This window comes from Hemicordylus capensis, chromosome 14 (genome assembly GCF_027244095.1).
Source record: "Hemicordylus capensis ecotype Gifberg chromosome 14, rHemCap1.1.pri, whole genome shotgun sequence".
NCBI lineage: Eukaryota > Metazoa > Chordata > Lepidosauria > Squamata > Cordylidae > Hemicordylus > Hemicordylus capensis.
The window spans coordinates 14,252,799-14,275,962 of NC_069670.1; the positions used below are offsets into that span (position 1 = coordinate 14,252,799).

General features: G+C 57.4%; 1 protein-coding gene across 2 annotated transcripts in view; it reads right to left on the bottom strand.

Annotated features, from left to right (window-relative positions):
• Positions 1-23,164, bottom strand: part of ASH1L (ASH1 like histone lysine methyltransferase) — a 67,000-nt gene that overhangs the window by 13,904 nt on the left and 29,932 nt on the right. Inside the window, exons 4-17 of one of the 2 annotated variants that reach the window (XM_053277242.1) lie at positions 20,821-20,922; positions 18,556-19,300; positions 17,293-17,472; positions 11,803-11,897; positions 9,056-9,129; positions 7,135-7,180; positions 6,831-6,939; positions 5,811-6,017; positions 5,523-5,669; positions 4,142-4,250; positions 3,295-3,456; positions 2,330-2,424; positions 915-1,072; positions 255-407 (exon numbers count right to left, since the gene is read on the bottom strand). In XM_053277242.1, coding sequence (XP_053133217.1) covers positions 255-407; positions 915-1,072; positions 2,330-2,424; positions 3,295-3,456; positions 4,142-4,250; positions 5,523-5,669; positions 5,811-6,017; positions 6,831-6,939; positions 7,135-7,180; positions 9,056-9,129; positions 11,803-11,897; positions 17,293-17,472; positions 18,556-19,300; positions 20,821-20,922 — 2,382 coding nt within the window. The remainder of the gene's footprint in view (positions 1-254; positions 408-914; positions 1,073-2,329; positions 2,425-3,294; positions 3,457-4,141; positions 4,251-5,522; positions 5,670-5,810; positions 6,018-6,830; positions 6,940-7,134; positions 7,181-9,055; positions 9,130-11,802; positions 11,898-17,292; positions 17,473-18,555; positions 19,301-20,820; positions 20,923-23,164) is intronic. The other variant, XM_053277243.1, reaches the window with a different exon arrangement.

Below are 23,164 nucleotides of genomic sequence, written 5' to 3' on the forward strand. Positions count from 1 at the left end.
TGCTGACCACAACTCCCATCATCCCCAGCGGCAATGGCCTTTGGCTGGGGATGATGGGAGCTGGAGTCAACAACATCCGGGCACCCCTGCGACAGGACACAGCTGGCCCACCCCACAGATCCCGAGGCGCTGCTGTGGGGAAGAGCAAAGCCACAGCAGTCGCTCGAACCCGGCCAGGGAGCTTCTCCTCCCCTGCTTCACATATTCTGGGGGGGACGGGACCCTGCCCTGCCCTGGCCCTCTGCGGCCCTCACCTTTGTAGGAGATGATGCCGTCGCAGATCTCTTTGAAGATCTGTGCCAGGCGGGCGGCACGGGCCACCTCCAGGTTCTCTTCGGCGGCGGCCAGTCGCCGTGTCCGCACGGAGCGCGCCGTCTGCAGGGCGGAGAACTGTGTCATGAAGACGTCTGGAAAAGACCCGGGGGGGGCGGGGGGGGAGAGAGATGCCATCAGTAAAAAGCCCCCGACTTTCCCCCTGTAGGATTACTACCACAAATGTTTTATATACCGCTTTCCAACAAAAGTTCCCAAGAAATAAAACTAGCCGACCCAGGCACAGAGCATCTGCGCCCCGAGTTCTCCCTTCCTCCCCCACCGTTTCAGGGCCCAGCCGGTTCTCCTCCCATCCCTTCCGCCAGTCTCCCTTGCTGCCCTCAGCTCTCAACCTCCTCCTGAGGAGCACGGCGGCCCATTTTTGTCGGCGGCTTGCCGTGGCGGCAAGGCCGGCTACGGCGAATTGTGGGCTAGCGCCTTTGGCGGAACGATTTGTGTGCCTGGACTGCACAGGCTGGGTGGCCGATATGAGGAAGCGAGGGGAGGAGTCCCCAAACCGGCTCCCGTTTACTCGGGAGGTGGCCCAAGAGGACTGGGAGCTTCCTGCTGACCAGGAGGGGACGGGACCCCCGGCCCCTCACCAGACTTGATGTTGCCATCGTCCCGACACATCCCGTTCCAGCGGGTGTACAAGGAGGCGGAGTGGAGATTGTCGCTGGCGTGCTTGACCTCCTCTTGCTTCTGCCGGATCTTCTCCCAGTTGCGCACCAGGAAGACGTGATGCTTCAGCACAAAGTTCCTAGGGGGAGAACGGAAGGCGTCATTCGTCCACGGAGCCCGGGCCGGGAGAAAGAGCCCCCCAGATTCCGAGGGCCGCCGGTTCGGGGGGGGGGGGTGTCCTCGGATCGCCTCGCCAGGCCGCAGGAGTTACGTGGGGCTCCTCCGCGGAGGCCACGGAAACCGACATCACGAGGGCGATGGATATTTATACGCCGCTTCTCAACCCAAAGCCCCCCAAGCGGTTCACAGAGAGATAAATAAATAAATATTTATTTATAAATCCAAACATCCCACCAGGGTGGTAGGGGCCATCCAAGCTTGAGAAATGGGGGGGGGGCGGGCTCGGGATAGTCTCAGATGGATACCAGGGAGGGGCAGGTACGGCAGGGGTGGGGGCTGTTTCCGAAAAAGCCTCCCCTAAAGGCATTGCGCCACATCCGTTCTTTCCACCAACCCCAGCTCGGAGCACAAATGATGGCTTCGTGCGCACACAGAGGCCATGGTTTAGCGCAGGGGTGGGGAAAGGCAGCCGTCCAGCCCAAGTTGAACTACAACTCCCATCACCCCCAGCCTCAATTTATGAATTCAATTCATGACTTGGGAAGCGGACTGTCGTTCAGCAACAGCTGGAGGCCATGTTTGCCATCCCTGGGCGAGGGGGGCAGATGTGGCTGCCAGATGCTGGAAGAATCAAGAGGCCCACCCAAGCGTCTGACAGCTTTGAAGCCGCTACGGCTGGGATCGGGGCACCAAGGCCTCTGCGTCGGCCTGCCTCCGGAGCAAGTGGGCGGAGAGAAGGAACCCGCTCCAGCTAACCTCCACCACGGCCCAAGGAGAACGGCTGGTCTGCTTTCATCGGGACGCAGGAAGCTGCCCTATACTGAGTCAGACCCTTGGTCCAGTCAGTTCAGGAGTGCCTACACTGACCGGCAGCAGTGCTCCCAGGTTCCAGGCTCAGGGGTCTTGCCCAGCCCTACCTGGAGAGGCTGCCAGGGATGGAACCTGGCACTTTCTCCACGCAAGGTCGACGCTACAGCCCCAGCCCCGGTTTTCCATCTCCGCGGCCCTCTCGTTTCGAGGTCTGCCTCGGCAGACAGAGTGGCGGCCGGAACGATGCTTCGTTCATCCAGACCGCACGGAGTGGCGATGCTCATTTACGAGCCCACCGAGAACCACGGCTTGTCCCTCCCGCCGTGGCTGAGGCAAGGGCGGCCCCGAGGAAGGCGAGGCCGGAGGGGAGCTGGCGGGCGCGGGGGGGGCAGCCTCCTCCGCTCACCGTTCCCTGTTCGACATGGGCTTCATTTGCAGCTGCGGAGTCAGTCTCGTCGGGGTGCTGGAGCTTTCGCTGGGCTCCTCGGGGACGTGGCCCTTCTGCAAAACAAAGTGATCCGCTTTCAGATGGGAAACCAGGACGACGGGACACAGAGCCAGTGGCGACTGCCATCCGTGTCCCCCTGTCACGGGGACTCCCAGATGTGGTGGACTACAACTCCCAGGACCCCCCCGCCAAAGGCCACTGCAGCTGGGGATGCTGGGAGCTGTAGTCAGCAGCATCTGGGATTCCCTGGGACAGGGGAACACGGATGGTAGTCGCCACTGTAATCACTGATTCCCTTGGACGTAAGGAATAGGGATTCCAATTTGTCCACTAAGGCCTTTTATTTATTTATTGTTCAATTTATATACCACTTTTCATTAACATAATCTCAAAGCAGTTTACAATATAATTAAAACCACTATACATTATTTTAAAGTGTAAAAGGCCCGAGTGGGCAAATGAGACCCCCGTTCCTGAATTATTTGCTCATGTGACTGCTGAACGGGGTAGGGCCCTTCCTCCACTTCCGGCTCAGTCGGTCTACCATAGAGAAGGCCGCTCCCTCCACTCTAGCCCACAGCTCTGTGGTACTCCTGCCAGCAGCCTTGTGAGGTTGGTTACGACCCCCAGGTTGTTGGGGCAAGCTGAGAGGCGTTTCAGCCGTGATAAAAGGGGGCGTGGCAGGATGTACAGTTGGCAGGTGCTTCCTGTCCCCTGAGCGGTGTCACCTAGTCCAGAATGGATCTTGTGCATTTCCTCAGTTGGAGATATGAGGCTGGCTGGCACATCTTGTGAATGGTGACTAATGAAGCTGGTGTGGTGTAGTGGTTAAAGCTCCGAACCACTGACTTTAAAAAAAAAAGTTTGTTTTGTATTTTGCTGGTGTGTGTGTGATTTTATGGGTTGTGTGCTTCCAGACTCACCCTCTTCTTCAACTGGTGCTTTGATTTCCTCTTCTCTTTGGACCGGCTGGGCCTCCTCTGAGTGGTGACCGGCTGGTTGGCTTTGCTCAGGAGGCCGTTCATGCGCTGGCTTTTGCCCCCGATGATCCCTCGGCACTTGTCAAAGCCGCATTTGCAGAGTTGCTGGGGGGACAGAAGGAGGAGGCCCTTCTTGAACTGTCCTCTGCCAAGGGTGTGATCCTGGCAAGCTCTTCCCGAGCTTCCAAGCCCACACGCGGAGAAGAACGCCTTCCTGAACACACGGGCAGACCTTTCTGGGTCTCTAAACTAACCGGCTGGCTGATATACAGAAGAACAGCCCTGCTGGCTCAGGCCCAAGGCCCTGTTTCCCCACCGTGGCCCACCAGCGGCCTCTGGGGAGCCCACCGGCAAGAGCGGAGGGCCTGCCCGCTCTGCAATCAGGATCCAAACCGATTCAAACACATTAAAAGCAGGAGTGCCCTTGGGGCCGGCCCGGAAATCGCCAGATTCCTCTTAAAGGAAGACTCTGCAGAGTCCGAGCGGACGCTTCTTCCCTGGAAACGACCGACGTGGGTTTTGAGGGGGGTTCTTAAAATCGGGGCTGGCTTCAAGAGGCCAGAGTGGAAACTGGACAGTGAGGGGGGTCAAGGAAGCCCACCTGGCCCTTAGCTGCTGACCACGCAATAAACCTCCGCCTCGCGTTTTAAACTGAAGGGCGTCCGAGGCCACACTCTTGACGTGGGGGGCCGTCTCCGCGGCACAGGGCTGTTGACAGCCAGCTCCTGCAAATCACTGCCCGGGCCGCGTCCGTCACCCAAGCACGGAGCTGATTCCGTGCCGGCCTCACCTGCTTCTCCACGTTGAAGGAGTGGAAGTTGTAATCGTAAGTCAGCTCGGTGCCGGCAGGCATGTCCTTCAGCGCATACAGCCCGATCCGGTAGACGCCGTTGACGGACCTGCGGGGGAAGAGGGACGAGGGCCTGCTTGTGATCCGGGACAGGGCAGCGGCAGCCCGGACGCTGCAAGGGCTTGGGAGTGGGATCGGGAGCAGATCCGGATCCCATTGTCTGTCCACGTACCAGGGCAGGGGCAGAGATGGTGGCGGGCAAACCATGCCGTGGCCGTCAGGGCTGTGCCTCAGGCACGGGCACGCCTTCCTCCTCATGCCTGCCCCAATTCCTTGCCTCACTGGGGCCACCCCAATTTGCACTCACCTCTGAATTGGCAACCCAGCCTCACCTCCAAGCCAGAATCAACCGTGGGTTGAAAGGAGGGGCTGGTTCTGGTTTGGGGGCCAGCCAGAGTCTGCACGGTCCAGGCCTTTTGATTTACAGCGCCATGACATTGGCATGGTGCTTTAGAGAGGATCAGAGGAGAAGTCTCCGCCCCGAGAAGCTTGCAGTCTTTCTTTACTGTTATTTATTTATTTAAAATATTTCTGTACCAGCCAAAACTTTGCATCTCTGGGCGGTTTACAGTTAAAACCATTTCAAAACATTAAACCAATTAACAACTAAAAACATGTAAAAGGTTAAAAACACATTTAAAACCCAGTATTAGAATTTTTTAGAACTCTGACTCTAATTCAGAGCCTGGGTGAATAAGTGTGTCTTCAGTGCCCTTTAAAAGTGGCCAGAGATGGGGAGGCTCTTATTTCAACAGGGAGCGCATCCCAAAGTCCAGGGGCGGCAACGGAGAAGGCCCGTGGCCATGACGGATCATTATGTCTATCTTGTGGCCGTTATGTATCAGCCAAGTGCAGATGGCCTGACCCTGCCACGTGAGGGTGTGGAGGGGGTGAGAATCAACACGCTTCAGGAAAGACGTGATGTCAGGGAGCTCCCATGACGGAGAGCTTCAAGGGGACCTGCTCCCCGGCTGAAGGCAGAAGGGCTTCTCTAAATGGGCGCAGGGGGGCCCTTCCCAAAGGACAGGCAATTCCCTGCCATCAGACAGCTGCTGGCTGAGGGGTCTTCTGTAAAGGGCCAAGCGGCCTGAGAGAGGGGGAGAGATCGGCTTCCGAAGAGCAGGTGCTGGGGGGGGGAGCGTGCCAGCGTTTGGGGACCATCAGGTGCCATCGCTGCCACGCCCTGCTCGAGAACATCCTGGAGCCCTCGGGGGGGGGGCTGCCGGGCGGGGCAGAGCCTCGGGCGCCCCCCCCCGGCAACTCCCCCGTGGAAGAGGCCCCGCTGAGCGTGGCTCCCCCCCCCCGCCCGGGCCCTCCTTACCACTTCTGCATCTCGCAGTTGGGGTTGCAGCTGTGGTTGATGAAGCGCGCCTCGTTGCCCATGCGGTAGCTGTCAATCACCATCCCGCTGTCCAGGTTCAGGCAGTAGTGGTCGCTGTGGTTGTGGTACTGCTCGATCATGCGGTTCCTGGGGGGGGGGGACACAGCCTGAGTGCCGGAGGAGCCAGAGGGCCTCTTCCCGCCCCCCCAAGCAGCCTGCTGCTCCGACTCGGGGGCCGAAGCCCCGCCCCCAGCCGGCCCCGCCCCCTCAGCCAGCCCCGCCCCTTACCGGAACTCCTGCTCGCTGACCACCTCTCCCAAGTACTCGATGATGAACTGCCCGGCCTTGAGGGGCTCCTTGGTGCGGATGCCCCAGCCCTTCTCCTCGGCCCGGAAGCGCTCCAGGCACTGCACCCACTCGTGCCGCTGGATCCGCTGGTTGCAGCACTGGTCGCCGCAGGGGCAGGTGTTGGGGGAGCACTCGGCAAAGATCATCCTGCCGGCGGAGGAGGAGGAGGGGGCAGGTTGAGAGCCGGGGAGGGAGGGCGCTGGGAGGGCCCCCGAGGAGGAGAGCGCTGGGGAGGGTTGCAAACCACCCCCACCCCCCAGGACTCTGCACAGGATGGCTCCAGAGGGCTCCGTTGCCCCCCAGAGAGTGCCCATCCCCTGCGCTGGGAAAAGCACCCCACGGCCCAATGGGGACAGCCGCCACCACAGGACGCCCCGGGGTCTCCAGCAGAGCAGCCAGCCCCAGCCGGAGCGTCACACCCAGTGTGTGCATCCCAAGAGAAGATGGCTCTGAATTGAAGACGGCCCCCGTAAAGACAGAGGCCAAATACAGCTGACATCTCTTGAGCCAAATGGGGCAGGATTCAAGACGACACCCCCCCCCCCCCCGCAATTAGAGCTCATCTTAAATTCAGGTAAATACAGGGGCTGCACGGAGGGTTGATGGGGCCATCACCAGCCCCTGGGCGTTACAGGGAAGAACCCGGTGCTGGAATTTGCTCTTGACACGCTTGCAGCCGTACCATAGCGCTGGCAAGAGGTCAACCTAAAAAGGCTTTGCGACTCATGGCCAGTGGTGTTCCCTCTCACCGGGATTCCCAGATGTGGTGGACTACAACTCCCAGAACCCCCAAGCAAAAGCCACTGCAGCTGGGGATTCTGGGAGTTGGAGGCAACATCACCTGGGGATCCCTGTGAGAGAGGGAACATTGCTCAAGACCCCCCCCAATGTGCTGCAGCAGGGGATGATGGGAGTTGTAGTCCCCCCCCAAAACCTGGGCCCCCAAGGCTGGCGGCGTACCTGTTCAAGCAGTCATCCAGGCAGCCCTTCTTGTGGCCGTCTTCGGGCTTCTTGCAGTTACAAGTGGTGGCCTCGTAACCAGAGAGAGGCTTCACGTCCACGTAGACGTCTGCGGTTCAAGAGGGACGGGGGAGAAACCCATCAGCTTCCGGAACAGTCGCCAGGGACCTGCGAGCCCCACCACTTCAGCCCGTGAGAGGAAGGCACCCGCCGAGCGGAGCTGCTGCCCGGAGGCCAAAAGGGGGAGCGGGGCGGGGGGGGGGGCTCCACAAAAACAGAGCGACACAAACACAAGCTTACTCACTAGAACGGATCTTCTTATAAAGGGGGACATCTGGCTTTTTATACAGCTGGAAAGAAAAGAAGGAAGAGTGAAGAAGAAGAAGAAGAAGAACCCGGGCCTTATTAGGTTGCCGCCTGACAGGCTCTGTGCACGGGGGGGAAAGGGAAGTTATTCCCCGCTTTCCGCCCCCAAGAAGGAAATGTCTGATTTCTCCTTAACAGAGGCTGATGGAGGAGGCCCATCCATTTCGCAGCGGGAGAGCGACTGGCCCGGCCCGGCCCGGCCCCAGCACGGCCCTCCACTCTGGTTGTGGCTGAGGGTCTGCCTGGTGTTTCTTTTCAAAGGCTGAGCCCCGTCGGGGACAGGGGACCATCTTATCTACTGGTTATTTATTTCTCTCTGCAAACCGCTTTGAGAACTTTGTTTGGAAAACAGTAAACCCTTGGAGGAGGAGGGTGACTTTTTAAAGAAACTGTTTTGGGAAATCAAAGCCTTTGGGCTCTTATTTTCAAAAACAAAACCAGCCAGAGATGTACACAGGGGGTGGGATAAACATGTGCTAAACCAACAAAAATGCACACATTTCCTGGGCGGGAGCCAGGCTGAGTTAGTCATGACGAAATCCCATGGAAGTGAAAGGACCTGCCGTCAGCCGCGTCTCACTTATTCCAGTGGTGCTCGGCCATAACTGACTGAGGCTGGATCCTGCCCACTAGGTTTCTTTCCTGCTCCAACACGGAGCTCCCAGGCATGGATGAGGCCCGCAGCTGCTTAGTGCTTTCAAACCATCTGCTGGGGCCCCAAAGGCCTCGGGCCTTCCCTGGACCACACAACGTTGCGTTGGTGCTGGCTCACTGAGCTACTCTGGAGCCTTTCCGATAGAAAACAAAACACTCGGTTATTAGTATTTCTACATTTATATTCCGCTTTGCCTCCAGGGAAAGCCAGAGCGGTGTACGTGGGTAGGTTCGCCTGCACAACAACCCTGCGAGGTGGGCTAGGCTGAGAGAGAAGCAGCTGAGGCGAGGCGGAGAGAAGTCGCCCAGTGAGCTTCATGGCTGAATGGAGATCTGAACTCGGGTCCCCACCGGCCCCAGTTCTACTCTCTAACCGCGACACCACGCTGGCTCTTATAATTCTCACACAGTGCTTGGAAGTGTCCAAATGGCTCCCACCCATTATCTCATCACACTCTAGTCCTGTAGGGCGGAGCTTCTCCAACCTGGGCCCTCAGATGCCGGACTACAACTCCCACCATCCCCAGCCACAATGGCCAAGGGTGATGGGAGTTGTAGTCCAACCCGTCTTGGACTACATCTTTAAGAAAAGAGCTTGCTTCCGGAGGCAGAGCAAGAACTGAACTGACACCTCGCTCGTCTAACCCGCAGCTACATCTCTGGGGAATTTCTCGGTTGGAAAGCCACCCGAGAATATTTAGCCACACAGAGAGAGAGAGAGAAACGAGAGCTCTTGAGTCAGAACGCAGGAGGGCCTGTTCAGTGCTTTCCTCCTCCGAAAACTCCATCTTCTAAGTGGAAAAAGAAGGAAAAGCGGGGGGGAACCCCACTCCGCTCAGGACGGGGTCCAAGAAAAATAAGGCCTGAAATTTTTCAGTGCTGTTGGCAGAACATCTGAATTCTCCAGAGGCGTGTCAAAAAAAAAACCAAGATCCCTGCGGAAGAAGCCAAGTGCGCTACCAGAATAAAAGCTCCCAGCTAGGCTTAAGGGAGGCCACTTTCCCAGAGTCAAGCAGCTGCTATTTTGCAAGGGCGGGAGGGAATGGAAACTGTCTGCATTAAATATATATTCAAAGGGGTCCCGTCCCCCCCCCACTACTGCCCGCCCAGTTGAATGCACAGCCAGCACCAAGGCAGCCCCAGCAGAAACCCTCCAAGGCTTCTCCGGCACCCTCGTGCCACTCTCCGATCGGGGGTCCCCATACCTGATTATGTTTCCATTGCCAGAGAATGTCGTAGGGCAGCTGGAAGTCGATTCGCTTCTGGCGGAGATATTTTCCTGGGAGGGGAGAGAAGAAGGAGGCAGGCAGAAGTCAGCGATGTTCTTGCACACGAAAGCGAGGAACGTGGCGAGCAGCGGCGACGGCGGCACTGGCCTAAGGCAGAGGGCTGCCCAACTTTGACCCCCCCCGGACTACAACTCCCATCATCCCTGGCTCCTGGCCACCCACTGTGGCCGGGGACGATGGGAGCTGGAGTCCAACTGAGGGCTGAAGTGGCGCGGCGCAGGCTTATGGGCACCTCACGGAGTCGGAAAACCCAACCCACCGGGGGAGCTCTCCCGAGGAAGCCCGGCTGGGGCAGACAGGAGCTCCGTCTGCTGGTCACGGGCTTCCCGGAGGCCTCTGGGGGCCCACTGTGAGAACCAGGAGGCCAGGCCGGAAGGGCCGCGGGCCTGGTCTGTGCGGACGCTGCAAATCCACCTGGAAAGCAGTGCACAGGGAAGCCTGCGGCGTGGCCCTTCTGCGCGGACCAAGGGAGGACCCAAGAGACGCCCGGTGGGAGCAGGCCAGGCCCGTCCCCCGTCTCCCCCCCCCGCTCTAGGGGGATTTGGAGGGCAAGGGAGGCCAGCGAAGGCGGTGGGGTCAGTGAGGCTGCCCTGGCTGCAGTCAGACGGGCAGCATCTCCCCTGCCCTGCTCCAAAGAGCTCACTGGGGAGGGAAGGAAGGCGAAAGAGAGCAGCTCTGAAAAACCGGCCTCTTGTTTTTCAAAGCCCCAAGTTGTGCCTGGCGAGTTCAAGGAAGCACAGCCAAGTCCGCAAGGAATCTGTTTTCACTTCGATGACCTCACTGGGGGAAACAAAAGGGCTCTTTCAAGGGCCTGGCAGCCGGCCCAGGGAGCTGCCGGCCCGCCCTCCCCGAGGCACCAGACCAGCCAGCCGGGCTCGGCTGCTCCGGCAGGCCCGGGAGTCGTTAAAAGCCGCCTTATCTTGATAGCCCGTGTTTGTTTGTGTCTCCTGGCGTAAATAAAGCCGAGGTAGTGACCTGGCCAGGCGGAAAGGGAGCCCAAAGGGAGTGCAGCCCAGCACGGCGTGAGGCTCCGGCCCAGAGAAGCCGCGGAGGCCAGGGGTCTCCGCGTGGGTCACGGCAGCAGAAGCCTCCTTCTCCTTTCCACTCCCACAGAGGAACGTGGCTGTGCCGTGGCAGGGGGTGACCAAAAAGGTCACAGATGTGACTGCTGGGCAGAGCAGGATTCGGCTCCGACACTCTTCCTTTCTACGGGGCCGCAGACCAAGCTGACTGGCAGCAGGTTCAGGCCTGGCAGGAAAAAGAAGCTTCACACAAGGCCGAACTTGGGCATGGAACCCACGGCCACAAGAGGCTGTGGCGGCCACTAGCTTAGGCAAGCTCCTCCTCCTCCTCATTAAACAAATTGGTGGTGGAGGAGGCCTATCCATGGTTATTAGCCGAGACTGCTGAATGGAACCTCCAGGTTCAGAGGCAGTGTACCTCTGAGTACCAGATTGTGGCGGGCAGAGGCAGAGAGTGGCAGACAATTTCCTGCCCTCTTTGTGGGCTTTTGGCTGCCCACTACTGGAAACAAGATGCTGGGCCAGACGGTCCTTTTAGCAAGGCTTTTCACAAGAGCGATCAAGGCACACGATCAGCTCTCCTAATTCTTTCTCTAAGTTCGCTGCTGGGGTGTGCATGTGCTGAGTGTTGGGTTTGGGGCCACGGAACTGGGGGAGGAGGGATTATCCCTCCCCGCTTTTGCCATGTCCCCCATCTAAACTCTAAACTTTAGAGTTTAAACTAAAACTCTTAAACTCCTAAACTCTAAACATCTAAACTCTAAACGTCTAAACTCTAAACGTCTAAACTCTAAACGTCTAAACTCTAAACGTCTAAACTCAAACTCCTCAGCCCATCTAAACTGAAAGAAGCTCTCCAGCCAGAGACCATGACCTTCCTGCCCTTCTCATGAGCTTCATGGAGGCCTCTCTCGTGCCACCGCCGGAGAGAGGAGGCTGGGCTGGATTGCGGTGGCCACCTTGAAGCTGTTCTGGGACTACTACAACTCCCCCCATCCCTGGCGTCGGGCCACTGTGGCTGGGGATGATGGGAGCTGTAGTCCAACCCCAGGTACAGAGCCGGGGCTGAAGGGGCTTCAGGCTTGCTCCGGGCAAGGCAGGGCTGAGTTCTTCCTCCCGACAGGCCCAACGGTTGACTGCCCAATGCCACTGAAAGACGGACTGCGTCGACAGATCGCCTTTGTCTCGAGCCTTTCCTTCAGGGAGCTCGGGGCAATGTGCAGGCAGCACGTTGCCCCACATCCGCAGCTGCAAGGGCCTGTGGCTGGGGATTCTGGGAGCTGTAGTCAGCCACATCTGGGAACCCCTGCTAGAAGGGACACTGCATAGTACTGCTGGGCTGAGAGCAAGGCTGCTTCTAACGGCGGCTGCAGCTGAAAGCAGGAGGCTGGGAAAGAGACCGGCCTCTTGGCAACGCAGCCCGATACGACATCCCGGCCAGGTGACCCTCCCCGGCTTCTAGCACTCTGTGGGAGGAAACGCTGCGTGACCCCCTTCCTCCCCTCGCGGGACGAGCTTCCCTGCATCGGGCCAGACGGAGGACTCTTGAACCCTGCGAGCGACAGCCGGCTCACAGGCCGAGAGACGTCGCCACCCCCTCGGATCCCCTCCCGGGCCGAGACGAGGCGGCAGGCCACTCACCCACGTGGATCGGGGCCGGGAACAAGCCGTACTCGTGCTCTCCGGGCGTGTACTCCAGCTTCTCTTTCTTCAACTGGATCAGTCGGCTTTTGGGGCTGGGAAGCGGAAAGGAGCAAGGTGAGCGTGAGAGTCTGGGCCGTGCCGTCGTGATCACCACCCTATCCCATCCCGGAGAGAAGCGCCCTGGTGGGTGTGGTTGGGTCGAGGAGAGCAGAGAGTGGGATCCGTGAGCTGGGTTTGGATCCTCCCTCCGCTCTCAAAAGCAGTCTGATTTCTGGCAAGCTACTGTTCCCTCGGGAGGTGGGGGAGCGGATAAATAGGACTGGCTGTCCCATATGGGGCTGTTCTAAGGGTGACTGATGCAAGCAAAGGGCTTTAAAACACCCAGGCTTTGAATCAGACTTGCAGATCTTAACATCCTTTCACATTTTAATTTGTTTCACTGTTTTAATGTTGTGCATTTGTGCTGTTTTACGTAAACCACCCAGACACACAAATATTGGGGCGGAGTATGCTAAATAAACAAACAAAATCAACACTAGAGCAAGCAAAACTATAGCTAGAGCAGAACTTGGAGCCCTTTTCTGTACACTCTGCAGGGCCCGGAGGGGGAAAAGCATCCTCCCAAACGTCACTGCACACAGACTCCTAGTCCTTAGGATGAGAAATAAATCTGGACATGTTCCTGGCGGGTTAGTAAGGGAAATGGAAACAAGATGGCAAGTTGAAAAGCAACGTGACACCAATGTGTTTATTATCTATTCCTGTTTCCCCCCCAGAGCAGACAAATCCTCTCCGCTTTCTGAACAACAGTGCCATAACGGTGCTCTGTCTACGGACTGAGTTTGTGACTGATGCGTGCCAAATCGCGTGGTCCCACGCAATGAAAATATGCAAGTTAGGAGCTGGTTTCTTTTCAGCGTGGGCTGCATTTTGGCCCACTGAACTGCCCTCCCCTAGATCAGTTCCAATGGACATTTAGTAGTAAAGGGTGCAGGAAACTGTACTACCACTAGAGGGAGCTGTGCTGTGGTAACAATACTGCGTCCCCAAACCACATACAGTAGCCACCCAAAGGCGCAGCGGGGAAATGACTCGATTATCAAGCCAGAGGTTGCCGGTTCGAATCCCCGCTGGCAGCAGCGATATAGGAAGACGCTGAAAGGCATCATCTCAGAGGAGGCCATGGCAAACCCCTCCTGTATTCTACCCAAGACAACCGCAGGGCTCTGTGGGCGCCAGGAGTCTACACCGACTCGAGGGCACACTTTACCTTTAAACCACATGCAAAGCAGTGACCGGCCGGGCAAGAAATATTGTCTACATTTTGCTCCGCTGAACAACGCCTCCTTGCTGGGCTGATGGTGCTATTAGGGTGAAATGCCTACCTCTGATGTGGCACCCTTAATTGGCAAGGGTCTGCATTAGTTTAGTGAGGAGAGCTGGTCTGGTGGCAGCAAGCCTGGCTTGTCCCCTTAGCTAAGCAGGGTCTGCCCTGGTTGCATATGGATGGGAGACTAGACGTGTGAGCACTGGAAGATTATATTCCCCTTAAGGGATGGAGCTGCTCTTGGAAGAGCAGAAGGTCCCAAGTTCCCTCCCTGGCAGCATCTCCAAGATAGGACTGAGAGAGATTCCTGCCTGCTGTCTTGGAGAAGCCGCTTCCAGTCTGTGATGACAATCCTGAGCTAGATAGACCAAGGGTCTGACTCAGTATATGGCAGCTTCTTAGGTTCCTATGCACATTCCACTGAAGCAAGGGAGTCTCCCCCACCAATCAACAACAAAGAAATGAAGCCGCCTGAAGCAGACCTTCAGTCCATCTAGCTCACTATTGTCTGCACTGGCTGGCAGCGACCCTTCAGGGACTCAGACCGAGAGCGGTCTCTCCCGGCCCCACCTGGAGATGCCAGGCATGCCCGAAGAATCTATTCCCAAGCGGCCCCAGGTTCACGAAGAGGTCCATACACGCTGGCGTTCTCTGGGTTTTGCTTCGGAGACGGAGACGACCCACCTCGGCTCTGGCTCGCTTCGCCAGACACGGAACACCTCCATCCTCGAAACCCTCCCCCTTGCCAACGAGCAGCCGGGGGCCAAAGCGGGGGCTCTTTCCTTGCTCAGGGTGGGGGGGAGAACGGCTACGCTCATGAGCGGAGCTACTGCAAGGATTCTCAGGAGGACAAACGACTACCCAGTTTTAGTGGAGGAGCTCCTGATCTGTCCTTTGGGGGAAGAGGGGGATTAGGCAATGCGGATGAGACAGACAGACAGACAGACACACACACACACACACACACACACACCCCTTGCGAGCAGAGCGTTCCTGGACTTGGATGCCGTTCAGGAATCTCGCGTGTGGGCTCTCGAGAGGCAAGCCGCATCCCAGAGCAAGGACAGGTCCGGGCTCATCCTCCTCCTTGGGCTGCTGCCAGTCGGGAAAACCTTGCCAGCATCCCTCGTGCCTGTCAGCCTGTGGGGACGGAAGCCACTCGTCCCGCCGGCCGGCAGGGCTTCTCGGGGCCCCAACCTACGGTGGCAGATCCCTCTACCTACGGGGCCCCAACCTACGGTGGCCCCAACCTACGGTGGCAGGGGCAGATCCCTCCCCCTTCCTATAGGGCTGGGCAAGGGGCTAGGAGCAGGGGTGTGAGTGTGTGGGGCGCGGAAGGGGGGGGGGGGATGCCCGAGTCTCAGCCTTTCACGAAAATAAGCCCCTCTGGTTTAAGCAGCTTCTCTTCAGGGCCCGGGAACCAGGTACAGTCGGAAGAGCTGGCCGAGTGGAAACCGGGCCCCGGGGCTCTGGAACGCACTTCCTCACAAAATTAGAGTCTCCCCTTCCCTGAACGTTTTTAAGGAGGACCGAAAAACCTACCTGTTGAGTCAGGCTTCCCGTTTATCGTTTTAAAACTTCGGTTTTATTTACTTATTGTTTAACGTATCTCTATAGAGCCCAAAACTTGCGTCTCTGGGTGGTTTACAATCAAAATCAACTAAACAATTAAAATCATTTTAAACCCAACATTCAAATATTAAAACCATACATCTAATTAAAAGCCTGGGCGATCAAACAGGTCTTCAGTGCCTTTTTGAAAGTTTAGAAGTCGAACTTTTCAAAGGTTTAAAAGTTAAGAGTTCTTATTGTATTTGAAGTCGTTTAATTACGTTAATGTTTTCATGGGTTTTATACTGTCAACCACCCAGGGACCTTTTGGGGATGGGGCAGTATATAAATGTCCTAAATGAATAATGATAAATAAATAAGTGGGCATGAGAAGAGAGGATTGCCCGGTCTGTAGGGCCCTAGTGGGTTGTCTCAGGGGCCCTGTTCACACATGACATCCAAGACGTGTGCGGGCTGTGTACGGAGCAAGGCCGCGCAGATGTGCATGCCAGGGCATAACCAATCCCAGGTGTCAGGGAGTCCTGGCGCCTAGAAGTTTAGCTAAGCTAGGCAGACCAGAGCTAGATTGGTTGAACAAAAGCTGTCTTTGCCCCAGGGAGCCTCGCTTCTCTTCTAATGATGTGATTTGAAAAGGAGACAAAGAGAAGCCCATTTACCACCACCCCAACACCCCCCCCACCCAATGCCCATCACTAAGTTTGGTAATTTTGTCCATGGCCTGGCTGCTAGATCCAAAGAAAATGCGTCAAGGCCTGCTGTATGCGCCTGACACTTATTCACAGGTGGTGTTGAATCCATGTACAGTAGTCCACTCCCTTGTGGTAGCAGGCATGCATTGTCCCCTTTGCTATGCAGGGTCCATCCTGGTCTGCATTTGAATGGGAGACTACATGTGTGAGCACTTTAAGATATTCCCCATTGGGGACGGGGCCGCTCTGGGAAGAGTACCTGTATGCTTGCAGACAGAAGGTTCCCAGTTCCCTCCCTGGCAGCAACTCCAAGACAGGGCTGAGAGAGATCCCTGCCTGCAACCTTGGAGAAGCTGCTGCCAGTCTGGGTAGACAAGCCTGAGTTTGTGAGACAATTTCCTCAAGCCAGGGCTGTCCCCCACAACCTCCCACCCCATGGTATGGGAGAGGAGAGCTGGTCTGGTGGTAGCAAGCATGACTTGTCCCCTTAGCTAAGCAGGGTCTGCCCTGGTTGCATTTGAATGGGAGACTAGAAGTATGAGCACTGTGAGATCTTCCCCTCAGGGGATGGAGCCGCTCTGGGAAGAGCAGAAGGTCCCAAGTTCCCTCCCTGGCAGCATCTCCAAGACTGGGCTGAGAAAGACTCCTGCCTGCAACCTTGGAGAAGCCGCTGCCAGTCTGTGTTGACAATCCTGAGCTAGATGGACCAAGGGTCTGACACAGTTGAAGGCAGCTTCTTAGGCTCCTATCTGTACCATGCATCCAAGGGACCTGTACCCAGGTTCACATTTAAACAGAACCCCGGCAGTCATTCACACAAACAAGTGTACCTGCGTACAGACATTTGAATGCAGGCACAGCATCATCATGTCCCAACCCACTGCACTTCTCTTTAGCTTTCGAGTTTGATCGGACTGATCTCCAACGCAGTCGTCTCGGGACAGCAGCAAGCCCAAAGCGGGTCCTCCGCGAGGGCTGGTCACTGACCCTCGTCCCAGTCTTCAATCCTGACCAGCCTGGGGCTGCCTTGGGGTCTCCTTCCCAGTCACACAGTGAGGACAAATGCAGTGAGTCTTCCAGGCTGGGGAAGGGCAAAGCCTTTACCTGCCCCAGCTAGCCTGGGGGCTGTGGCCTGCAGTGTCCGTGTCTGACCCGTCACTTTCACTCCCAATTGCAGTGGGCAAAGCCACGTCCCGACCACGGCAGCAAAACCTGGCTCACGATGGGTGGAAATGTCAGTGAAGTCATGCTGTTGCCCAGTGGCCGTGAGGGGAGCAGGATTTGGGTGTGAGAGGAGAGAGAAGGCGGGGCATGAGCCGGAAGGATGCTCCTGTCACATGCACCGCCTCATCATCATCATCATTATTATTATTACATTTATAACCCGCTCTTCCTCCAAGGAGCCCAGAGTGGTGTACTACATACTTGAGTTTCTCTTTCACAACAACCCTGTGAAGTAGGTTAGGCTGAGAGAGAAGGGACTGGCATTAATCCTCACAACAACCTGACAAGGTAGGGCGGTCTTGGACAAAATGACCAAAAAAAAGAACGTGGCACCCATTTTCATAATTTAGACAGACTTCGCCTCCTCTGGTTGAAAAATTCTAATATAGTGCTTGTTAAACACAGACTTGACTATGCCTGGGACATTTTCACCACCCATTTTAAAGTGCTAAAAGAAAAGTCAACCTTCTAAAATTCCCTTCTAAAACCGGGGGGCTCCAAATGCTCAGGAGGAAGGGCCTGGCCTACGCCGACCCTGCAGCTCAGTGGCAGGGCCAAGCGGGAGGGCCTGGGGAGGCGCCGGGCTGCGGCTCCATGCGCCAGTCCCCAAGACCCCCGCTTGGGGCAGCCACTGGCCAACCGCGCCGGCGGGAACCTGGCAGCGACCCAACTCACTCGGTCGTTTTGTACACGTCGGAGTAGAGCCCGGCCTTCTGGTACTTCTTCTTGGGGGGGCGGGCGGCTTTCTTCTCCCGCGGGACGAGGGGAGTCGGAGGCTGCTCGACGCCCTCCGGCTCGCGCGGCTTCGCCGTCGCCTCCTCGGGTGCGGGGGGCTCGGGCCCCATCTCAGAAAAGCTGGAAGGGAAATCGGGCACGGTCAGCAACGTCATTCCGTAAGGCCGGGGCTCCGAGCCAGTGGCCCTCCCGATGAGGCTGAACTACAACTCCCATCATGCCCAGCCGCAACTGATTGGGGCTGGGGATGATGGGCGTTGTAGTTCAGCCCCAGGTTGGGAACCCCTGCCCATAAGGGGCCTGCGATGGAGAGGGGCCCAGCTTGGGGCTCTGCTCGCAGAAGGTCCGGGGTTCAACCTCTGGCATCAAGAAAGATCTTGGAAGGACTTCCGGCTGAGACCCTGGAGTCTCTACTAGTCAGGGCCAACACAACCAGGCGGCCCGGTGGTCTGGGGAACAGCAGAAGGCAGCTTTAGACAGCCAGCAGCGTTCCAGAGACGAGGTATTCTGCGCGGGCGATAGTGACATCCCGGCCAACCCACGACGCCATCCGTTCAGGTGGGCATGATTAGGTACCCTGCCACCCGCAGAGCTGGGGGAGACCCTTGGAGGGGGTGGCCCCCGGGAACATGCCTCCGGGCAGGCGCAGGGACACGTCCGGGTCCTCGGGCCTGGGGGAGGAGGCTGCAGGGAGCCCGATGCCGCCAGATCACGGCAAGAGCCACTTCCTCTGCCGGGGACGCCACTTCCTGCCCCCAACCCGCCCCCCCCCCCGCCGGCTTGATGCTACCAGGGCTGGGAGAAAGGCAGGCGCCTGCCCGCCGTTGCCTGGAAAGGGCTCTGGAGGAGGGACCGGGCTGTAGGGAACGGGAGGCTGCTCCCAGTGGCCAGAGAGGCCCCTCGCTCGGTGGGCAGAGTACATGCCTCGGGGACAGGCTCGGCCCCCCACATCTCTATTCCAAAGGCAGCAGAGCTGGGAAAGAGACCTTTCTGCCTCTGGCAGAACTGCTGCCGGTCCGGGTGGACAGCGATCCAGACAGACCCCCCCCCCACACACACACAAACACACAGAGCTGTGTGTGTGCTCAGATCTCGCAGACCCCGTGTGGCCCTCTCCTGACCCCAAAGCCAACTCTGCCCCTGGGTTTATCTGCAAATGTGGCTGGGAAGCCTAGGCATGTGCCCCTTTCCCCCGGCCCTGACCTTCTGTGGCTCTCCTGCTCGTCTTCCGGGAGGAGCATCTGCCTCTTGCTGGCGTGCTCCTCTTCCTCCTCCTCTTCCTCCTCCTCCTCCTCCTCCAGCCACCGCTTCCTCTTCCACCCCTTCACGTTCACCCCCTGGACCACCGACTCGATGGCGTCCGTGACCGTGTCGGGGCCCCGGCGCAGCGGGCAGCCGCCTTCCCCGCTGCCGAGCTCCGGGCTGACCAGGCGGCTCACTTGCAGGGCGTGGACGGAGACCACCGACGGCAAGGGGTATTTCCGGGGCCGGCCCGGCCGGCGCTTGACAAAGTTGTTGCCGGTCCGTGCCTGCCGCTGCAGCTTCTTGGCCTTGAGGATCTTGTTCACGTGGTCCAGGTTCTTCTTGGTGGCCAAGATCTTGTCGTAATTGCACATCTTCCGGGCCTGGCGCTGCATGGCTTCCACCATGCTCCTCTTGAGGTGGTGCGGGGAGTAGCCGCCCGCCAGCCGGTCGGAGAGCAGCGAGAGGCCGTCGCGGCCCGAGTCGCTCGGGGGGCCCCCCAGGATGGAGAGGCCGCCGCTCTTCTCCCGGCTGGGGCTGCGGCTGGGGCTCCCCGCGGGAGGGGCAGGCGTGCTGGCCATGACCGCCTCCAGGGTTTTGTCCAGCACGCCGGGGCTTTCGTGCTGCGCCATGCGCTGCAACAGATTCTCCACGGACTCTTCCATCGCGGTCCCCAGCCTGGTACTGCGCGCAGGGATCCCGGCCACTGGCGAGGGGGAAAAACAGGAGGGGAGTCAGAGTCAGTTACACACACACACACACACACACACACACTCTTTGTGGGTGGAAGAGGGGCCAAAACCATTTCAACCTGTATTTTCTAATGGTTTCTCAGCCTCTCTTTAGGCAACAATTCAAGGCAGTTAACAGCTAGTAATGAAATATTGTAAAAACGTAACAAATTCAACGCCACTGGAACATTAATAGTAATTTCTAAACGTCACACAGCGGTTAGAAACAAATCCACGAAACGACAGCAGAAGCTACAAGGGCAATCCATCAGCCATGGCCTGTCAGGGTAGACCGCACCGAGCGAGACGGGCCAAGATTTTGATTCGGTAGAAGGCAGCTTCCTACAGAGGGGCCATGGCCTCTGCTTTACCCGGGTGCAGCCCCTGGCAGCCTGTCCAGGTAGGGCTGGGAAAGGACTCCTGCCGGACTTCTGACGTCATCTTAAATCAACAGTACTGCCGGGTGGGATGCAAAAGACTCGGCTGACACCTTTCCAGCTCCCTCTATGCTGGTTTCTACTTGCAGGGGCTGGGGGTTTTTTTGCAGGCATCCCTCGCCAACCACGGATTTCCTAATCACAGTTTTTACGCAGGAATTGTGGCAGGTACTAACAACTGCGACCTGAGTATCTGAAGTTTGGCGAGATTTTTTGGCAATGGTGTGTGGAGGTGTTTCCGTGATTTTCGGGGGTGATTTTCGGGCCTTCCCCTTCATTCCTCTTTCTGACTTGTGATTTGCAGATATTTTCCCCCCCACGGTGTTAAGTTAGCCCCTGGTTCTGCTGCACTTTTCTCTTTCCGGCCTGATTCACACTATCGCTCAAACCTAAGTTTGAAGCGGGTCACTGACACAATTGTCGTGTGAAGTCATGCCAAGGGGTTTTATGGCCCGAGAGGACCCGGAGATTCCCGCTAGTGTCGGCAACTCACTTCAAACCGAGAGTCAAACCAGTACACGAATCAGGGTGTTTACCCGTCTGCCACCCATCACGGCTGGAAGGTGGGGGAAAGGCTGCGATCCAAGAGGAGGAGTCAAATGTGTCGGTTACGACGCGATTGATCCCAGGGCTTTCTGAGCAAAAACCCAATCCCCAGGGGGTCTATCGCTAGTCTCACTCCTTCACAACTTGCTTCAAAGGACCTACTCGGCTCCTGCAACAAAGACGGCCTGTTCCTCCGAAGGCAGTGGGAGTCAGCAGACTTGCAGCTCCTTTGAAGCCAGCTACTGAAGATGCGACAGTAGGCAGAGACCTCTGCTGACAGGGTTTCTGCTGAAAAAGGACTGGGATGGAGGCAGCCACTGCAGAACAATCTGACTCCTCCACTGGTTGAACTGCCATCTTTTCCCGCCCAGCCGTGCTCCTTGGGTGTGTTTTGGAAGAGCCGGCCAGGGACCAGTTTCTGCCCAAGAGCTGTCTCTGGTCACTCCTTGGAGCCTCCAGCCAGCCCTCCTGGATCACCGAGGAGGCTAAAGGGAGGAGGAAGGGGGACTTGCCTGTCGAAGACGTGCTCTCCGACGAAGACCTCTTCCGGGAAGGGCTGCCGGCCATGCCCTCTGCCGGCCTCTGCGTGGGCTTGTCCTGGGCGGGAAGCGTTCCTGGGAGAGGAGGACGCAGGTCAGAAAGAAGGAAAAGCTCAGCTGTGCCTAGCTGGGTCAGGGAAGAGTGCAGAGAGCGTTTCAGAGGAGCACGTCTTGGAGCTTGAACAACCCCCACGTGGGGAAGGATGGGGCCGTCCACTGGGGAGGACTCCGCTCCGACTCTCAGAGACCTATCGGCGAAGGGAGAACCTCTCTCCGGCTCCCTATCAGCCAAGTCCCACCTTCTTTAAGGGGTTCCTTCCTTGCGGTGTGGTTCAGAGCCAAGAGTCCTCCAGCAGTTGGCACGTGAAGCTACCAGGCCCTCGGGTGGCCAGCATGGGAAGTCCAACAGGGCTTACACTTGATACCCAGCAGCCGACACCTTGCAGATGCACACAGGGTTGTTTATTTCAATGGATTTAGATCAGGCCTGCTCAACTTAGGCCCGCACCCAGCTGTTTTTGGACTACAACTCCCACAATCCCCAGCCACAGTGGCCAATAGCCAGGGATTATGGGAGTTGCAGGCCAACATCTGCAGGAAGGCTGGAGTTGAGCAGCCCTGATTTAGATCTTCCTTTCCCATCCTACTTCCAAGTGGCAAACCACCCGGCGGCATCAGCCCCAATGCATCATGTCAGCATGAAGATCCACAAAAGCCACACTAGACCATCACGGCAAGACAGAAACATCCACCAGTGGTCCGTGTCGCAGGGAGTCCCAGTGGTTGCCGACTACAACTCCCACAATCCCCAACCCAAGGCCACTGCCGCCAGGGATGCTGGGGGCTGTAGTCAACAGCATCTGGGGATCCCCGTTATAGGGGAACCCTGCCATCAACCCAGCATGGCTATCACAATCAGAGGTCTTCTGAAACAGGCAAGTCTTAACTGCCCGTCTAAACACACGGGGGAAAGCCCAGTGGATCTCTCTGGGGAAGGCAGGCCGCAATCTGGGGCCCACCAGAGAAGGCTCTGCATCCCGTGCCTACTCGCTATACCTCTGACAGAAGCAAGGCACAGATCAACAGCACAGGCCTTACAGGAGAAGGCAGTTACTTCCTAACATATCCTAGACCTGGGCTATTAAGGGCGACGCTGAGCCCTGAAATAACAAGTAAGTAACATAGAGACTTGAGAAAAGCACGGCTGGATCAGGCCAAAGGCCCACCCAGCCCCACATCCTGCCTCACAAAGGGGTCACCCAGGTGCATCTGGGAAGCCCACAAGTGGGGGAAAGAGGTCAACACCCCCTCCCATGGGCGTTTCCTAGCAGCTGCTGTTCAGGAACATGCTCTCCTCTGATCCTGATGGAAGGGTACAGCTATCCAGGCTAGCAGCCACTGATAATCCTTCCCTCCACCAAGTTCTCTACAGCCCCTTTGAAAAACCGTTTATTGATTTAACGTATTTTCTATACTGCCCCAAACTTGTGACTCTGGGCAGTTTACAATACAAATGACACCAGAAAAAAACTGAAATTGTTTTAAAAACCTTAAAAAAAATGATGTAATTAATAGCATCTAATTAAAAGGCTGGGTGAACAAATGTGTCTTGATTGCCTTTTTTAAAGGCGGTCAGAGATGGGGAGGCTCTTATTCCAGCAGGGGGCGCATTCCAAGGCTTCGGGGCAGCAGCGGAGAAGGCCCGTCCCTGAGCAGCCACCAGACCAGCTGGTGGCAACCACAGACGGACCTCTCCTGGCGATCTCAATGGGTGGTGTGGCTCATAGCGAAGGCGCTCTCTTAAATACCCAGGGCCTAAGCCACTGAGAGCTTTATCTAGCTTGGCGATTATCTAATTTGGTGGCCATCACCACAACCGGTGGCAGCGGCTGGCCCCAGGAGCAGAGGGCAGGAGAGAAGAGCTGCCGGCCATCATCTCTTATGCTACCCTCCGACTTTACTATTATAATCTCTTGTTGTTATGAAAGGCTCGGCTAAAAATCAATGCCTATCTCTTGGTATTCGGGGCTGCCAGCATTCCCAGTGGACCTCCAGGAAGCAGCCCCTGCTCACGGTGGGCATTCTGGTCGTCCTTTGGAGGGCATCCCAGCTATTAATCCCTCAGGGGCTCCCCCCCACCCGGCTTTCTGGAAACTTAAAGCATCCCGTTCAGCACCAGTGCCACACTTTCCCACAGCAGGCTGGTGTGCACATCTGCTCGCAGCTGGGTGGGCTGGCAAAGCCTGAGTCCCTGGGCGTTCTCTGATCGCAAGCACACTTCGGGTCTGCTTGGGGGAGGGGGGGCAAGGCCCCCTCC